This window comes from Urocitellus parryii, chromosome 5, assembly GCF_045843805.1.
Source record: "Urocitellus parryii isolate mUroPar1 chromosome 5, mUroPar1.hap1, whole genome shotgun sequence".
NCBI classification, from domain to species: domain Eukaryota; kingdom Metazoa; phylum Chordata; class Mammalia; order Rodentia; family Sciuridae; genus Urocitellus; species Urocitellus parryii.
Window position 1 is genome coordinate 100,218,645 of NC_135535.1, and position 16,400 is coordinate 100,235,044.

Consider the following 16,400-nt stretch of genomic DNA (forward strand, 5'->3'; position numbering starts at 1 on the left):
TTTATCCTGATACTTTGCTGAATTCATTCATTAGTTCTAAAAGTTTTTTGGTGGAATTTTTTGGATCTTCTAGGTATTGAATCATGTTTTTGGCAAATAGTGATAGTTTGAGTTTTTCTTTTCCTATCTGTATCTCTTTAATTTCTTTTGTCTAATTGTTCTGGCTAGAATTTCAAGAACTATGTTAAATATAAGTGGTGAAAGAGGGCATCCTGTCTTGTTCAAGTTTTTAGAGGGAATGCTTTCAATTTTTTGCCATTTAAAATAATGTTGGCCTGAAGCTTTAGTATAGATATCTGTTACAATGGTGAGATATATTCCTATTATTCCTAGTTTTTCTAATGTTTTTAATATGAAAAGGTGCTGTATTTTGTCAAATGCCTTTGTGCATCTATGGGGATGACCATATGATTTTTATCTTTAAGTCTATTGATGTGATGAATTACACTTATTGATTATCATATGTTGAACAAACCTTACAACCCTTGGATGAACCCCATTTGGATGTGGTGCACTATTTTTTAAACATATTTTTGTATGTGGCTTGCCAGTATTTTATTGAGCATTTTTGCTTCTATGTTCATTAGAGATATTGGTCTGAAATTTTCTTTCTTTGATGTGTCTTTGTTTGGTTTTGGAATCAGGGTGAATTGGCCCCATAGAATGACTTTGGAAGTGTTTCCTCTTTTTGTAGTTCATGGAATAATTTGAGGAGTATTGGTATTAGTTCTTCTTTGAAGGTCTTGTAGAACTGATCTGTGTGTCCACCTGTTCCTGTGATTTTTCTTGTTTGGTAGGCTTCTGATGGTATCTTCTATTTCATTGCTTGAAATTGATCTGTTTAACTTGTGTATATCATCTTGATTCAGTTTGGGCAAATTATATGACTCTATAAATTTGTCAATGCCTTCAATATTTTCTATATTAGTTGGGTACAAATTTTCAAAATAATTTCTAATTATCTTCTGTATTTCTGTAGTGTCCATCATGATATTTCCTTTTTCATCGTGGATGTTAGTAATTTGGGTTTTCTCTCTCTTTCTCTTCATTAGCATGGCTAATGGTTTATCAATTTTATTTATTTACTTTTTCAAAGACCCAACTTTTGTTTTGTTTTGTCAATTTTTTCAATTGTTTCTTTTGTTTCAATTTTGTTGATTTCAATTCTGATTTTAATTATTGCCTGTTTTCTACTGCTTTTGGTGTTTATTTGTTCTTCTTTTTTAGGGCTTTGAGATGTAATGTTAGGTCATTTATTTTTTGACTTTTTCTTCTTTTAAGGAATGAACTCCATGCAATGAACTTTCCTCTTAGTACTGCCTTCATAGTGTCCCATTCTGATATGTTGTATCAGTATTCTTATTTACCTCTAAGAATTTTTTAGTATCCTCCCTGATGTCTTTTGGAATCCATATTCTGTTCAATAGCATATTATTTAGTCTCCAGATGTTGGAGACATGTTGAGATATGTTCCTGTTATCACTAGTTTTTGTAGTGTTTTGAATATGAAGGGGTGCTGTATTTTGCCAAATGCAAGGTAGTATCTTTACTTTTCTTGTATTTGCTAAGAGTTACTTTGTGGCATAATATATGAACTGTTTTAGAGAAGGATCCATATGCTGCTGCAAAGAAAATGCATTCACTCATTTATGGATGAAATATTCTATATATGTCAGTTAAGTCTGTTGATTGTATTATTGAGTTCTATAGTTTCTTTATTTGACTTTTGTTTGAAAGATCTATCTAGTGGTGAGAGAGATGTGTTACAGTCACCCAGAATTATTGTGTTGTGGTCTATTTGACTCTTGAACTTGAGAAGGTTTGATGAACTTAGATGCTCCATTGTTTGGGGCATATATATATTTATAACTGTTAAGTCTTGTTGATGTATGGTTTACTTAAGTAGGAAATCTCCTTCTTTATCCCTTTTGATTAACTTTGGCTTGAAGTCTAGTTTATTTGATATAAGCATGGAAATCCCTACTTATTTCTGCAGTCCATGTGAGTGATATGTTTTTTTTTTTTTCCCTACCTTTCACCTTCAGTCTGTGTATGCCTTTTCCTGTGAGAAGAGTCTCTTGAAGATATCATATTGTTGGGTCTTCTTTTTTTAGTCAAGTCTGCTAGTCTTTGTCTTTTGATTGGTGAGTTTAGGCCATTAACATTCAGGGTTATTATTTAGACATGATTTGTATTCCTGGTCATTTTTGTTTATTTTTGGTATTTAACTTGATGTGGTTTCTCCTTTGATTGGTTTTCCCTTAACACCTCCCTTTGATGATTTTAATTTCCTTTTCATGGAATATTTTGCTGAGGGTATTCTGTAGTGCAGGCTTTATAGTTGTAAATTCTTTTAACTTTTGTTTATCATGGAAAGTTTTTATTTCATCTTCAAATCTAAAGCTTAATTTTTCTGACTATAAGATTCTTGGTTAGCATCTATTTTCTTTCAGAGCTTGGTTTGCCCAGTTGGATTTTAGTCTTGCTTTGGTCCCATCTCTTTTTTCAGTGCCTCTCTCTCTCCCTGTGGGAAGCCATTACTTACTCTGTTTCTTTATATATTGGATATATATAACTTGCTTTTTATTTTTACAAAATTATGCTGAGATTTTACCTTGAGACTCAGAGAAGACTTTGGACTTGGACTTTTAGACAATGCAAAATATGGAGAGACTGTGGGATTCCTGGGAATGGAATAAATGTACTTTGCATTGTGGAATGGGCATAAGCTTTTAGAGGCCAGGACAGAATGTTATAGTTTGGATTTGTGGTATCCCCAAAAGCTAGTGTGTGAGATAATGCAAAAACATTCAGAGGTGAAATAATGAAATGATAGGTTATGAGAGGTGTGACTTAATCAGTGGCTTAGCCTACCAATATGGATTGATTGGGCTGTAACTGCAGGCAGAAAGGGTGTGGCTAGAGGAGGTTGTTCACTGGAGTCATGTCTTTGGGGTATAATTTTTTTCCCTGGTGAAATTGCTCCCTCTGCTTCCTGGTGGTCATATCCTGAGCTGTTTTCCAATACCACAGAGACCACCACTAGACTGAGACCTCTGAAACTGTGAGCCCTAAATAAACTTCACCTCTAAAAATTTATTGAACTTTATTCTTCATCAAACACCATTCTACAATTTTTTGAATGTTAGCTTAGGAATTGGAGGAAAAACAGTTTTGCAGTTTTCATATTATAAGAAAATTGACTGCCCTTGGGGTGAGGAGCCCTTGCAAAAATTGATTTTTACCTGTTACTGATTCTACTACAATATAAATATGATTTGATTAAATAAATAGTATCTTTAGGTACTGAAAGAGATTGATTGTAAAAGAAAATCAGAGGGTATTTCCCTATACAGAAGAGATGTAAAGCAAACATTTTTTCTGCTGATTTATTTCAGGACACAGTGATAGTTTCATTTCATAAATTACTTTCTAGAAGCAACCTTGTTCTGGACATGAAGAGTGGAATCATTTATTCCCAAATATATGAAGAATAAATTAAGTCACAGGTGCTATTTTCAGCTGCTATTATTATTATTGTTATTATTAATATGTAACCTGTTCACTAGGTAGATTATTCCCTGCATAGATGTCCCTAAGGTAAAAGTTAATGAAGTTTACAAGTCTCTAAAAGATCAGATATTATTAAGTGAGGATAGATTTAATAAGAGTTTGGTATCTTCCCCTAGTTTAAGACTGACTTCCTTCTCAAGGACAAATGAAAATTTGTTTTGTTTTTTAATCTCATTGGGGAAAAATTTAGAGACACCAAGAGACAAAATCCAGTCCCAGAAGTTCACACATCTTTATTTTGCCTTCTAACTGAAACAACACTAAAATAATACATAATATCACTCTGTTTAAATGCTTTTTTATTTCATCTAAAGGTAGAAAAACTTTGTATTCAAGCAATTACCATGAGTGAAGTATCATAATGTTCTCTCAATTCAGGACATTCAGGAGTACCACAGGTAGGATATACCAGCTAAATTTGATTTCTTTGTGGGATCTCTGGCGAATATTGTGCAAGAACAAAACCAGAAACCTATCTATTAAGCTGAGAAAGAAAAACTGCCATTTGACAGAATAAAAATAAATTATTAGGAATTTATCAGTAGGATGTGATGGCGTATGCCTGTAATCTCAGCAACTCAAGTGACTGAGGCAGGAGAATCATGAGTTCAGGGCCAGCCTGAGCAATTTAACAAGGCTTTAGGCAACTTTGTGAGAACCTGTCTCAAAATAAAAAATAAAAAAGTCTGTGGATGTGGCTCAGTGTTTAAGTTCTCCTGGGTTCAATACCTGATATACCAAAAATTAAATTAAATTAAATTTAAAAATCACCATTCCTGTATGTCCCTTCTCAAATCCAAATTCTACAAGTGAAAAAAAATGAGTTTTAAACAGCATATTTTTTCCTTTCTTTGTCCCTTCCATACAGTTATGCCTAATATGCTTTGGCATCACAAAAGTACTTTCTGAATTTTAGGTGAAAGCTGAGTATTAGAAAGTAGATTCTTCAGGGAAAATTCTGGTTTTCCTAGGATTCTAAATATAATTTTTCCATAAGTAAACTTCACAGATTAAAATAATACCTAGAAATTCTATATATTCACATGACAGAGAATCTTTATAGTTATAGACTCTGAAGCTTTCATCAGATTTGAAAGAGTATATGTGAGCTGAACAAATTTGATTTAATCACTTGATTGGCATTGACTTGTTTGTGCTGTTTTAATTTGCTTTCCTTTATAAAGCTAATCATCTCAGTGAGAGTTTTCATGATGCAGTTTCTGCAATCACAGAATGAAATCAATATTAAATCAATATTATCTCTGGGAGTTAGTGATAACTTGGGCCAGGTGCTCACATGTATTCAACTTCTTCAAGTACTTCATGGCACATTTTGAGAAATCTTTTCCACTTTATCTGATATAATATCATCTTAATTAAAATATCATATTTAGTACTCAAACATATTTATTTAAAAAATAAAAAATGATTAAATATGATTTTGTTATCTTTCCTGTATCACTGTAAGATCTTCATGCTTGTGTATTCTCCAGATTTGTAGAATTTGGGGAAATTTGATCTTATATTAAAATACATATTTTTTATATCCAAGAGAATCTTACAAATATATTTTCAGAAATACCCCAAGTGATTGTGGTAAGAAGAAAAGGAGAATGTATTTACTTCACACTAGGTTTATACTGAGAAAAGAAATTTAATTTTGAAATGGAAGATAAAATACACAGATGCTTATCAGGTATTACTCAATAATATTTGTCAAAATAGCAATATTTATATTGAAATGTTGTAAAAGTTCTACTTTTCTACAGTATAAACAAACACTAGAACTAAATTAACAACACAGACAGATATTTCATACCTAACAAAACATTTTATGTAGTTATTCAGGGATTGCTGTGATACATTATCTTTGTTCTGAAAGCAGAATCTGAAGCAAGGACTGGAGTGCAGATAATTATTTTCAGAGGTGATCTCAGGAAACAACAGTGAGAGATCAGGGAGATTGTGCAAGAAAGCAAAAGGGCTAATTTAAGAAACTATCTATGGAGGCCGATTTATGAGAAAATGAAATGCTGATTATCAGGTCAGTGGCGGTGATTTAGAACAAAGCAGCCCACGTGGGAAAGAAACATCTATCAGGCACCGACAGAAAGCCTATCAATCAGCAGGATCTCCTGACTATTGCCTGTCAATCATCAGAACCCCCTGGCCAATCCTAGAGTTCAGCCAGCTCCCCCAGCCAACTCCAGAGGGCCAAGGGACTCTAAAAACACCTTTTCCTGTCTCAAGCCCCTCCCTTCCTGCCTCAGCCCCATAAAATCCCAGCTTCCATGGGGTTCTCAGACCCTTCTCCAGTCCACCCTGTCAGTCTGATCGAGTTCCGCCCAGGAGTGATATCTCAAATAAAGCCTTGTTCAGAGGCCTTTTTAAACCTGCCTCCTTTGGTCACTGCCCACCTCGCCTGATCTTACACTGATTTCAAGGTGATTTCATCAGAAGCATGTGGAATGATCCCAGAGTTCTCTGAGTAAAAGCAGGAGGCAGGAGCCTAGTGGTTTTAGTCTCTGCAAGTTGAAGTTTGCTCTTGTAAACATTAAGCCTGTGCTTCCCATTTAAAATTGTACACAGGCTAAGCTGGCTACCAGGACTCCAGAGAAAGTCCTCAGGCAGAAAGAATGAAATTGGTGATGGAGTGACTGAGGGAGGATGCTGTTGGTGGGAGAACTTGAACATGTGCTGCATTGTGAAGATTCTGAAACTTTTCTTTGGTTGAAACAGTGGCAATGTTCTCTTAACATAAATCCCAATTCCAAAGTGTCTTCCTTTCCATCACAGTTCACTTCTCTTGAGAACTAAAAGGTTTCAAAAGATATCTGTTTGCATGGTGTATTGTATTCTGCAACTGCAAATTCATCTGGAAGAGAGAAATTGTTACTCAAAACAGTCTTACAACATTGTTTAAGAAGAAAACATCTTTATTATCTGTTTATAAATAAGTTCTCATACACTATGCTACTATAACAACTTCTTTGATTGAAAACTGTCAGATGTACATTTATTCCTATGACTTTGTATAAATGTATATGATCATTCTTAAGTGTTTTCAGGTATAATCTTTTGCACATGATCTTTGGTACATGTTATCCATGTTCTGTAAATGAACTTTTGTACAAAAGTTAGCTATTAAAACTCTGAAGTACTTTGTATTAGATGATATGCAAAGTTTAAAAACACCAAATAACAAGCGAAGTTTTCAAAAAGAGAAACTATAACATCAGTGGAGAAAGCAATAATTGGCTTATGAATAATTAAATGTAGAATATGATGGCACTCAAATGAAGTAAAATTCTTACCAGTTGCATAGTAATCATAAAGCTGGACAGATGCAGGCTTGATGTTGGATACAAGTGCATCTTGTTCAATGGAAAATGAGAATTGAATTTCCTTTTGAGTAACCTGGGAATAAATCAATATTTTTAGCATATAAAGCATATTTTAACCTTTTTTCCTAATTTCAAATATTTAGACTTATTTTAAAAATGCTCTTTTGGAGAGGTGGAGATGTAGGTCACTGATAGCTTCTAGCATGCTCAAGGCCCTGGTTTCAATCCCCAGTACCTCCAAAACCAAAACAAAATGAAACTATGAAAGTAACAACAACAACAAAACAAACAAAAACAAAGATAAAACAATGATCTTTTGGTACTTATACCCATAGGAAAATATAAAAAAAAACATAAAAAATAAAAATCAATTGTGTCAGTAGCATATACACTAATAGCCAAATCAAATTATGATATTAAACTTACATTCTCCAAATAGAAAAACACATGTGTGGTTTTGATTTCTATGCGTTGTACTTTGCCATCTTCTTGAAGCTAAAAATAAGGCAAAAAAGTATGCTGAACATTTAGGGGACTAGAAGTATGAACAACTAATAATCCAAAGATAAAAATATTTAATTTTAATTTGGTAATTTTCTTGCATCTTTATAAATACTTGTGAAGTTTCCATGTAGCCTCAACAATAGACACTAATCTTTGGGTATCATTTGTTCAACATTTTTGAGAGATCTGTCTGTATAATATTGGTTTCTAAAAAAAATATATTAAGTAGAATAATAGAATAGAATAGAATAACGAAACACTAACTTACCTTTTCAACTTCAACATAAATTTATTTTTAATTGGAAAATAATAGTTGTGCATATTTACAGAGTGCATTGTGGTATTTTCATCTATCTATATACTGAAGAAAGATTCAAATGAAATAGCTAATATATTCATTATTGCACCAACTTCTCTATCCCTCCATCAGGTTTAAAACATACAGTATTATTAACCATGGTCTATGTGTAGTGCCATATGTCACTAAAACTTATTCCTCTGGTATAACTGAAATGCTGTACTTTTTGATCAACATCTTTTCTTTTACTAGCTCTCCCTCTTGCCCCAAAACTCTGGTCCAAATTATTCTACTCTGTTTTCATGTCATCACATTTTAAAATTTTTATTTCACATATAAATGAGATCATGTGGTATTTTTTCTCTGCCTGGCTTATTTCATTTAGCATAATATCCTCCAGTTTCATCCACATTGTTACAAATGATAGAATTTCTATTTTAGAGACTTTAGCATTCCACTCTACATATATGCTATTGTACACACAAACCACATTTCCTTTATCAATTTATCTGCTGTTGTACACATAAGCTGCTTCCTTATTCTGGCCAATATGAATAATGCTGAAATGAACATGGGAGTACAGATGTTTCTTTGATATGCCAATTTCAATTCCTTTGCATATTTGCCCAGAAGTGGGGATGCTGGACTGTACAGTAATTCTATTTTGTTTGTTGAAGAAATCCCATGTTATCTTCCAAAATGGCTAAACAGTAATATATTCCCACCAATAATGTACAAGGGCACTACTTCTGCACCATCAATGCCAAAATTGGTTATCATTCATGGTTTCGATAATGGCAATTCTAACATCTGAAAGGTGTTAGCTCACTGTGGTTTTAATTAGCATTTCTCTGATGATTAGATGTCTTGAGAATTTTTTATCTATTTTTTGGTCATTTATTCTCTTATTTTGAGAAATGTCTTTTCAAATTATTTGCCTGTTTTTATTGGATTATTTGTTTTCTTGCTACTGAGTTGTTTGAGTTTCTTATGTAATTTCAATATCAGCCCCTTATCAGATTGTGTTTGCAAATATTTTCTCCCATCCTATAGGTTGTCTCTTCACTATTTTAAAGAAATGTTTTTGTTTAATTAGTAACACATGATAGTAGAATGCATTTATGTACTTTGATATATCATACATAGATGGGGTATAATTCCTCATTTCTCTAATTATTTTCTTTGCTGTGCAGATACTTTTAAGTTTGATGCAATCTTATTTGCCTGGTTTTGCTTTTGTTGCCTGAATTTTTCAGTTCTATTCAAGAAATCATTACCCAGACCCACGTTATGGAGTTTTTATCTTGTTTTGGTCTAGTACCTCAACTGTTGAATCTGACATACATCTTGAGTTGATTTTTATATATGGTGTGAGACAAAGGTTCAATTACATTCTTCTGTGTGTAGATATTCAATTTTCTCAGCAGCACCATTTATTAAAGAGACTGTCCTTTCCCATGTGTATTCTTCACATCTTTGCCCAAAATCAATTGATTCTAGTTGGGTATATTTCTAAGTTTCTGTCTTGTTCGATTGGTCAGTATGTCTGTTGTTATAATACAATGCTCTTTTGATTATAATTGTTTTCTCATAAGTTTTGAAATTAAAGAGGAGTTGATATCTCTGCCCTTGTTCTTTTTGTGAAGACTGTTTTGGCTCTTTAGAGTTTTTCCTGGTTCCCAAAACTTTGAGAATTGTTTTTTTTTTTCTATTTTTAGTGAGCATGCCATTAGAATTTTGAGAGGGATTGTACTGAACTGTACACTGCTTTGATTAGTAAGGGTATTTTAACAATATTAATTCTTTCAATCCATGAACATGAAAGATAATTCCACTTTTTTTGTGTTTCCTTCAATTTTTAAATCAATATTATATAATTTCAATGTACAGAATTCTTTACCTGTTTGGTCACATTTACTCTGAAGTATGTATGTGTGTGTGTGTATATATATATATATATATTTTTTTTTTTCATTTATTTATTTATTTATTTTTAAATATTTTTAGTTGTCAATGGATCTTATATATGTGGTGCTGAGAACAAACCCTGTGCTTCACACAAGTCAGGCAAGTGTTCCACTACTGAGCCACAACCCCAACCCTGATTTTCATTTATTTTTGATGCTATTATAAATTAAATTCCTTTTCAGATAATTTGTTGTTAGTATTTTAACATTCTACTGATTTTGTACATTGATCTTTAATCTATAACTTTATTGAATTTGTTTATCAGTTCTAACAGTTGTTTTTTTTCTGAGTCTTTTGTATGATCATGTCACCAGCATTGAGAGAGAATTTCACTTCTTGCTTCCTAATTGGTGCCTTCTATTTACTTTCTTGACTTTTTTTGCTCCGTGTAGGACTTCTAGTAATGTATTGAATAAAAGTGGTGAGAATGGGCATTCTTGTCTTGTTTTACATATTCAAGAGAAAGCTTTCAATTTTTATCCACCATTTAGTGTGATACTAGCTCAATTCAAATAAATTTGAGAACTTTGAATAATGTTCTATTGGATATATATGTGATTTAATCTTTATTCCTTAAGAATAGAATATGTGTTGTATTTTCATCAATTTATGACAAATGTATAACACAGAGCATAATACATTATAGCTATTCTGAAGCTCTTTTAAATATAAGTATTTAATTCTTTACCTTCTCAACTGAAGATTTATCAGGTACAAATCCTGAGAGCATCTTCACATCAATGATTGCCATGTTGGAAGAGATGTGCCTTCCAGAATAACTTTAAGAAATACAAAATTTAAAACTCAGATAAGTGTTGATTATTATTTAAGAAAACAGTTTACCAATAAAATATATTTACATTTATTGTTCTGAGACTAAACCCTCAGAATAAACTGAAATTAGTGGTATTCCAAAATGAAACAACATACATTTCAATCCATTTCCAAGTGGACATAGAAAACAGAGCCCAAGTAATATTCTTGTTTTGGAATTTGGAGTTCCCAAAGTAAGAACTACAATATGCTATAATATGTTGATTTATGAAATAGAAATTTGAGACAAATACAATTCTTGCTTTTTTTCTGGTACTGGGGATTGAACTCAAGGGCACTTGGTCACTGAGCCACATCCCCAGTCCTATTTTGTATATTATTTAGAGACAGGGTTGCTTAGTTGCTTAATGATAAATTAACATTTATTGAGCATATACTATATACTCCCTTTTAAGTGCTTTTTTATGTAATAACTTATTATTTCCAATGGTCTAGTGAATTCAATGCTACTTTAGTCTTCATTTTATAAAGGAGGGAAATAAGATTCAGAGAGATAACTAACTTGTCACTGAGTTGCTTATTGCCTTGCTTTTGCTGAGGCTGGCTTTGAACTTATGATCTCCCTTTCTCAGCCTCCCAAGTGGCTGGGAGGGAATACAATTATTATAGAGAAATTTATAAAACTTTTTTGTACAATTCTCTTCTTTGTCTTCTATTTAACGTTTTTGAAGCCATGTTTATTTTTTATCTAGTTTATTGCACACAATTTTGGTAATTTAAACAAGATAAAATATATTTCCCTAGATAAAAGAAATAGGCCAACTTCTTTCATAAAAAGATTGAGGTATGGTTTCACATGAAGTTAGGAAGAAAACCTAGGCTATCTTTATTAGAGGTGGAGACACATCTTAATTTACCAACAAAACAAAAAATGTTATTACCTGGCTGAAACCACAAGATCAAACTTTGCATCAAATAATCCTCTGCAGAAAGCATTGGCTGTATTTACAGAAAGGGAAAATCCAGATGACTTCTTGGGCAGCAGGATATTATATTTCAGAGTTGTCTTAAATAAACATAGAATATATCACATATCAATAAAAATAATTTTTCACTTATTACCTCCTTATTGAAGTTTAAAATTAATTTAAAAATCAATTTGAACCTATGTACTTCCTATTTTATATACCACTGGTAATAGTAGTTATGATAAGTTAACATTTATTGAGCATATACTATGTATTCCCTTTTAAGTGCTTTTTCTGTAATAACTTATTATTTCCAATGGCCCAGTGAATCCAGTGCTACTTTAGTCTTTTTCATTGTAAAAAAGGGAAATGAGGTTCAGAGAGATTACTAACTTTTCAAAACTTACACAGATAAGCAATAGCATAGCTAAATTATATCCATACTATCTTTGGGGAGATAATTAAAATGATCTGATTTTTGTTGTAAGAAATAGCTAATATTATAATGCAAGAGTTCCAATATTAAGGAGAATACCTGTATTAAATGAATAAAAAATTATAGAATCAAACTCAACAATAACATGAGTTGAAAATACATTTGGTTAAAGATTTAATTTGACCTAATAATCACACTAATAGAAATGTATTCTGAAGTTGCATTTGCCCAAGTTGAAGTAATTTGCATATATTATTTATTACAATACTCTATGTAATAGAGAAAGAAGAAAAATAATCCAAATGTCCATTCATACTTAATTTATTTAATACACTCTGTCATATCTATACTGTGTAAAAATGCCAGCTAATAAAAACAGAAGGTATATTAGAATTAATATTCACCACTTCATAGCCCTTATTGAAGTATCTTATATAGGCAAAGATCTTCAATGTATGTTAAGACATGTTGATGAAAATTGATACAAAAATTGACTTTTGCATGGTCCCAATGTAATATTTTAAATATTAATTGGTAGATGCAAATCAGAAAATAAAACAGAAGAAGAAATTTAGCCATTATTTGAAGGTGTTCAGCTAATGATAAAACATAATAACATCAAGAGTGATATATTTCTGTATGTGAGCAAAATGAATACAAGATTAACTTTCAGTTAATAGAAAACACAGGTAATGAGGCACAAATTAAATAATACTCAAAAGAGAACAATCTGATAAATCCAGAATGAAGGACATTCTACAACACAAATAGTCTGAGTCTATTTAATTATTAATTCAATAGTTAATGTCACACACACAAAAATATAAAGGACATGATAGATCTATTAAATTAAAAGAGATTTATGAAGCTTAATGACCAATTGAAAAGCATTTCCATGACTGAATCTGGTTTGAAAAAGAAAACAACTACAAAATAGATTTGGTGGTAATTAAATTATATTATAAACTATTATGCTCTTGTGCTAGTTGTGATAATGGCATTGCAGCCAAACAATGGAACATTTTGGAGCTGCATTATAACATACTCAGGAGTGGTGTGATGCCTCTAATTTATTTTAAAATTCAGTCAAAAAAGAAAAAACAAGTAAAGCAAATAGAAAAAATGTGAACAATGTTGATCTGGGTATTGGTTATACTACACTTTTTAGTTTCATGTGAATTTGACAATTGTGATAAATAAGGGAAAAAGTCCAGATTTACCTGCATGTATACACAGCCATCACCACTCACATCCACAGTGTAGTTTTTCTGAATTTCTGATAATGGAAATTGTTGTAGCAGCAATCGGTTCTCTTCATTCACTTCGAAGGCCATATTGAATGCTTTGTCAGAGGAAATTTGCACCAAATTTTGTCTGTTCTTAGAATAAGTAAGCCTTTGGAATAGAGTTAGAGCTTGGAGAGCCACAACAGTATCCTAAAATGATAATGACAGGATTGTATTAGAGCATATTCTAGGACTTAGAAATCACAGTCAAATGTAGCTGTGATTCATTCAAAATAATTTTAAAAGCTACTGCAATTTTTGTTAATTTTTCATTGTTTTGTGAACTATATTGTCTTGGACATTGTATAATTTATCAAGAATAAATGCTTTTGGTTTTTGTTTGTTTGTTCCAGGTGTAGTAGTGTACATCAGTAATTTCAGTGACTCTGGAGGCTTAGGCAAGAGGACCACAAGTTCCAGGCACACCTCAGCAATGTAGGGAGGTCCTCAGCATCTTAATGATACCTAAATAATAAAAAAATGAAAAGAACTGGAGATTGTTGTGGTTTGGATGTGAAGTGTCCCCAAAAACTCATGTGTGAGACAATGCAAGAAAGTTTAGAGGAGAAATGATTGGGTTATGAGGGCTGTAACCCAAACAGTGAATTAATCACCTGATGGGATGAATTGAGTAGTAACTGAAGGCAGGTGGAGTATGGCTGGAGGAGGTGGGGCCCTGGGAACATGAGGTCTATATTTGTATTTGGCAAGTGGAGAGTTCCCTCTCTGCTCTCTGATCATTATGTGAGCTGCTTCTTTCTGTCACTCTTCAGCCATGATGTTCTGCCCCTACTTGAGCTCCAAGGAATAGAGTGGACTATCTATGGACAGTCTCTGAAACCATGAGCCCCCAAATAAACTTTTATTCCTCTAACATTTTTCTGGTCGTGTCTTTTAGTCACAGCAGCATAAAAGCTGACTAAAACAGGGATGTAGCTCAGTAGTAATGCTTCCCTGTGTTCAATTCCCAGTACCTAACGGGCTCAAGCCTACAAGTCACTCAAGGACTATAAATCCAGCCTTGCAGACATTAGCAGCCTCCTACAAATTGAGCCCAGGAATGGCCCTGCACAGAAGCTAAGGCAGGAAGTTAACCAGAAACTGAAATAAAACTTTAAAGGGCAGCAGGAATCTTTTGTCAGACCTTCCCAGAGAAGCCAGGGGTGTCCTCCCCTGCAGCCACCCCCGAAACCTAGCATGCCCCACAGGGAGCTCTGAAATACCCTCCTCAGCCCCTTCGACAGCAGTGGCCCCCACCTTTGAGAGGCTGTGCTTGTTCAAGTTAAGTCAGCATAGTCAAGCACAGACATGGTTTCACCACAAAGGGCCTTGCTAGAGCTGAGTGTGAAGCTAGAGCCCTGTTCCCACCCTGCTGCCTCAGTTAGCTAGCATATCAGACAAGCAGGTCCTCAATAGCAAAGCACTTGGCTTTGTCCCTGCCTCAAGTGTACTGCAGATTGAATGCTGCCTTTGTAGCTGCATCAGACCTCACCTCTCTGCAGTTAATCTGAACTTAGCTCCTGGGTAGAGGTGGGGGAGAAGCTAAAATCCCTGGCCCACCTACACCCAAATCAGTCTGTTGAGCTGGTTCTCCAGTGCTGCAGCTGCTGTCCCCACCCTGTCTTGGGAACAGTTTCCTGTGTCAGCCCCAGTGCCTTTTTTCCAGGCCTGCTCTGGTGAGAAGGCAGAGCTGTGATCCTTAGATGACTCTGCCCTTGACTCTGTGCTGCTGCCTTCTGCATGGAGGTACCTAAGCTATTGCAAGAGCCCAAAGGTTATGGACACACCTCTTGGGATGGGGAGAGGGGCCTCCTTGAGGTCAGTTTCCTTCCATTCTGGGAAGCAATTTGCCTCCCCACCCTCCTCCCCAAAGTGGTGGCCCCTCCAGGCTTCTTAGTTCTTTGTAATATGTTGAAGTTAATTTGAACTGACTGAGTTTTTGAACTGTGTGTTAAGCTATTGCATTAAAAGGCTTTCTTCTATACAGAAAAAAATTAAAAGCTAATTATCTTTTGAATAAATACTTGCAGTTCTTACTAGAGAAAATATTCCCCCAAACCTGAAACACAGCAAATTTAAAAATTATAGGCACGTGTGAACATACCACATTGAAATCCACTATTCTGTACAATTAATGTACACCAATTAAAGATTACTATGAGTTACAGGTGAAATAAGGATAGCAAGCTTAATAGTGATATCAAATTGAATTGGAAAAATATATATTTTTAATATCTTTATTTTATCTACTTATTTTTATGTGGTGCTGAGGATCTAACCCAGGGCCCCGCATGTACTAGGTGAGCACTACCGCTGAGCCACAACCCCCGCTCCCCTGCCACCCGCAGGAAAAATATAATTTATACATTAAAAGACCAACACTGCCAGGGCCGAGTAGGTGCCCAGTTTTCTTAGAGATTTAGAGAATATATTGTTACCTTTGTGGAGGAGAAACCTCCATAGGAATTTTGCTGCTTTGCTACCCACTGTACAACCTGTGAAGCACTGGACAGCTCTTCTGAAGTCAGCCTCGGCTTGGAAAGAAGGGCTAGTAGGCCATAAGAGGTTGTCTCTATGTTTGCAGAGGAAGACTGAGGATAGTAGAAAGAGGATGAGCCTTCCATAGAAATTCGCTCTTCCAGTTCCCAATACACTGAGCCACCTGAGAAAAAAGTGAAGGGAAGTCAGTAATAGCACCTATGTCAAAGCACAGGATTTTATATGCGTGTAACTGGACCGGTGATATCTGAGGGAGTGCAAACCCCACAATTAGAAATACAGAAACATGAAAGGATATTAATTATACCCCTTCTAGCCATTTTTCTTGTTCAACATGTGATTCCAAAGATGTCAAAGGTACTCACCTGCTTTCTTTGCTTTCTTGCTCAGCTCATTGATGAAGAATTCTCTTTTTTCTTTATATTGTACTAAACTGAAAGTGTAGGCCAAAAGAGCCTGGTCATAGGTAGTCAGAACTCTCTTCCTATATGCAGCCTCTATGCACTGGAGACCCTTTTGAACTGCCACAAACTGCAAAAGGAAAGGAAAAGAAAAAATCTTTGCACATGAAAACATATGTCCAAATACAGGTAGGTATGTTTTTACTAGAAAAAAATCAGGAATGAATCTTGTTTGTGCTGAAATGTTCAAAGGGAAATTCAATGAATTTATTTTTAATATCTGCATAGTTCTACCTGCACAATGTGATTTGACTATTAAATCACTGTTTAAATAAATACTTAGAAGGAA

General features: G+C 33.9%; 1 protein-coding gene across 1 annotated transcript in view; it reads right to left on the reverse strand.

The window, feature by feature from the left end:
• Nucleotides 1-6,386: 6,386 nt before the first annotated feature.
• LOC113176140 (ovostatin-like) overlaps nt 6,387-16,400 on the reverse strand; it is a 74,103-nt gene continuing 64,089 nt past the window's right edge. The window contains exons 27-34 of the mRNA XM_026380551.1: nt 16,016-16,181; nt 15,590-15,813; nt 13,086-13,301; nt 11,403-11,527; nt 10,376-10,466; nt 7,344-7,412; nt 6,888-6,990; nt 6,387-6,448 (exon numbers count right to left, since the gene is read on the reverse strand). Coding sequence (XP_026236336.1) covers nt 6,387-6,448; nt 6,888-6,990; nt 7,344-7,412; nt 10,376-10,466; nt 11,403-11,527; nt 13,086-13,301; nt 15,590-15,813; nt 16,016-16,181 — 1,056 coding nt within the window. The remainder of the gene's footprint in view (nt 6,449-6,887; nt 6,991-7,343; nt 7,413-10,375; nt 10,467-11,402; nt 11,528-13,085; nt 13,302-15,589; nt 15,814-16,015; nt 16,182-16,400) is intronic.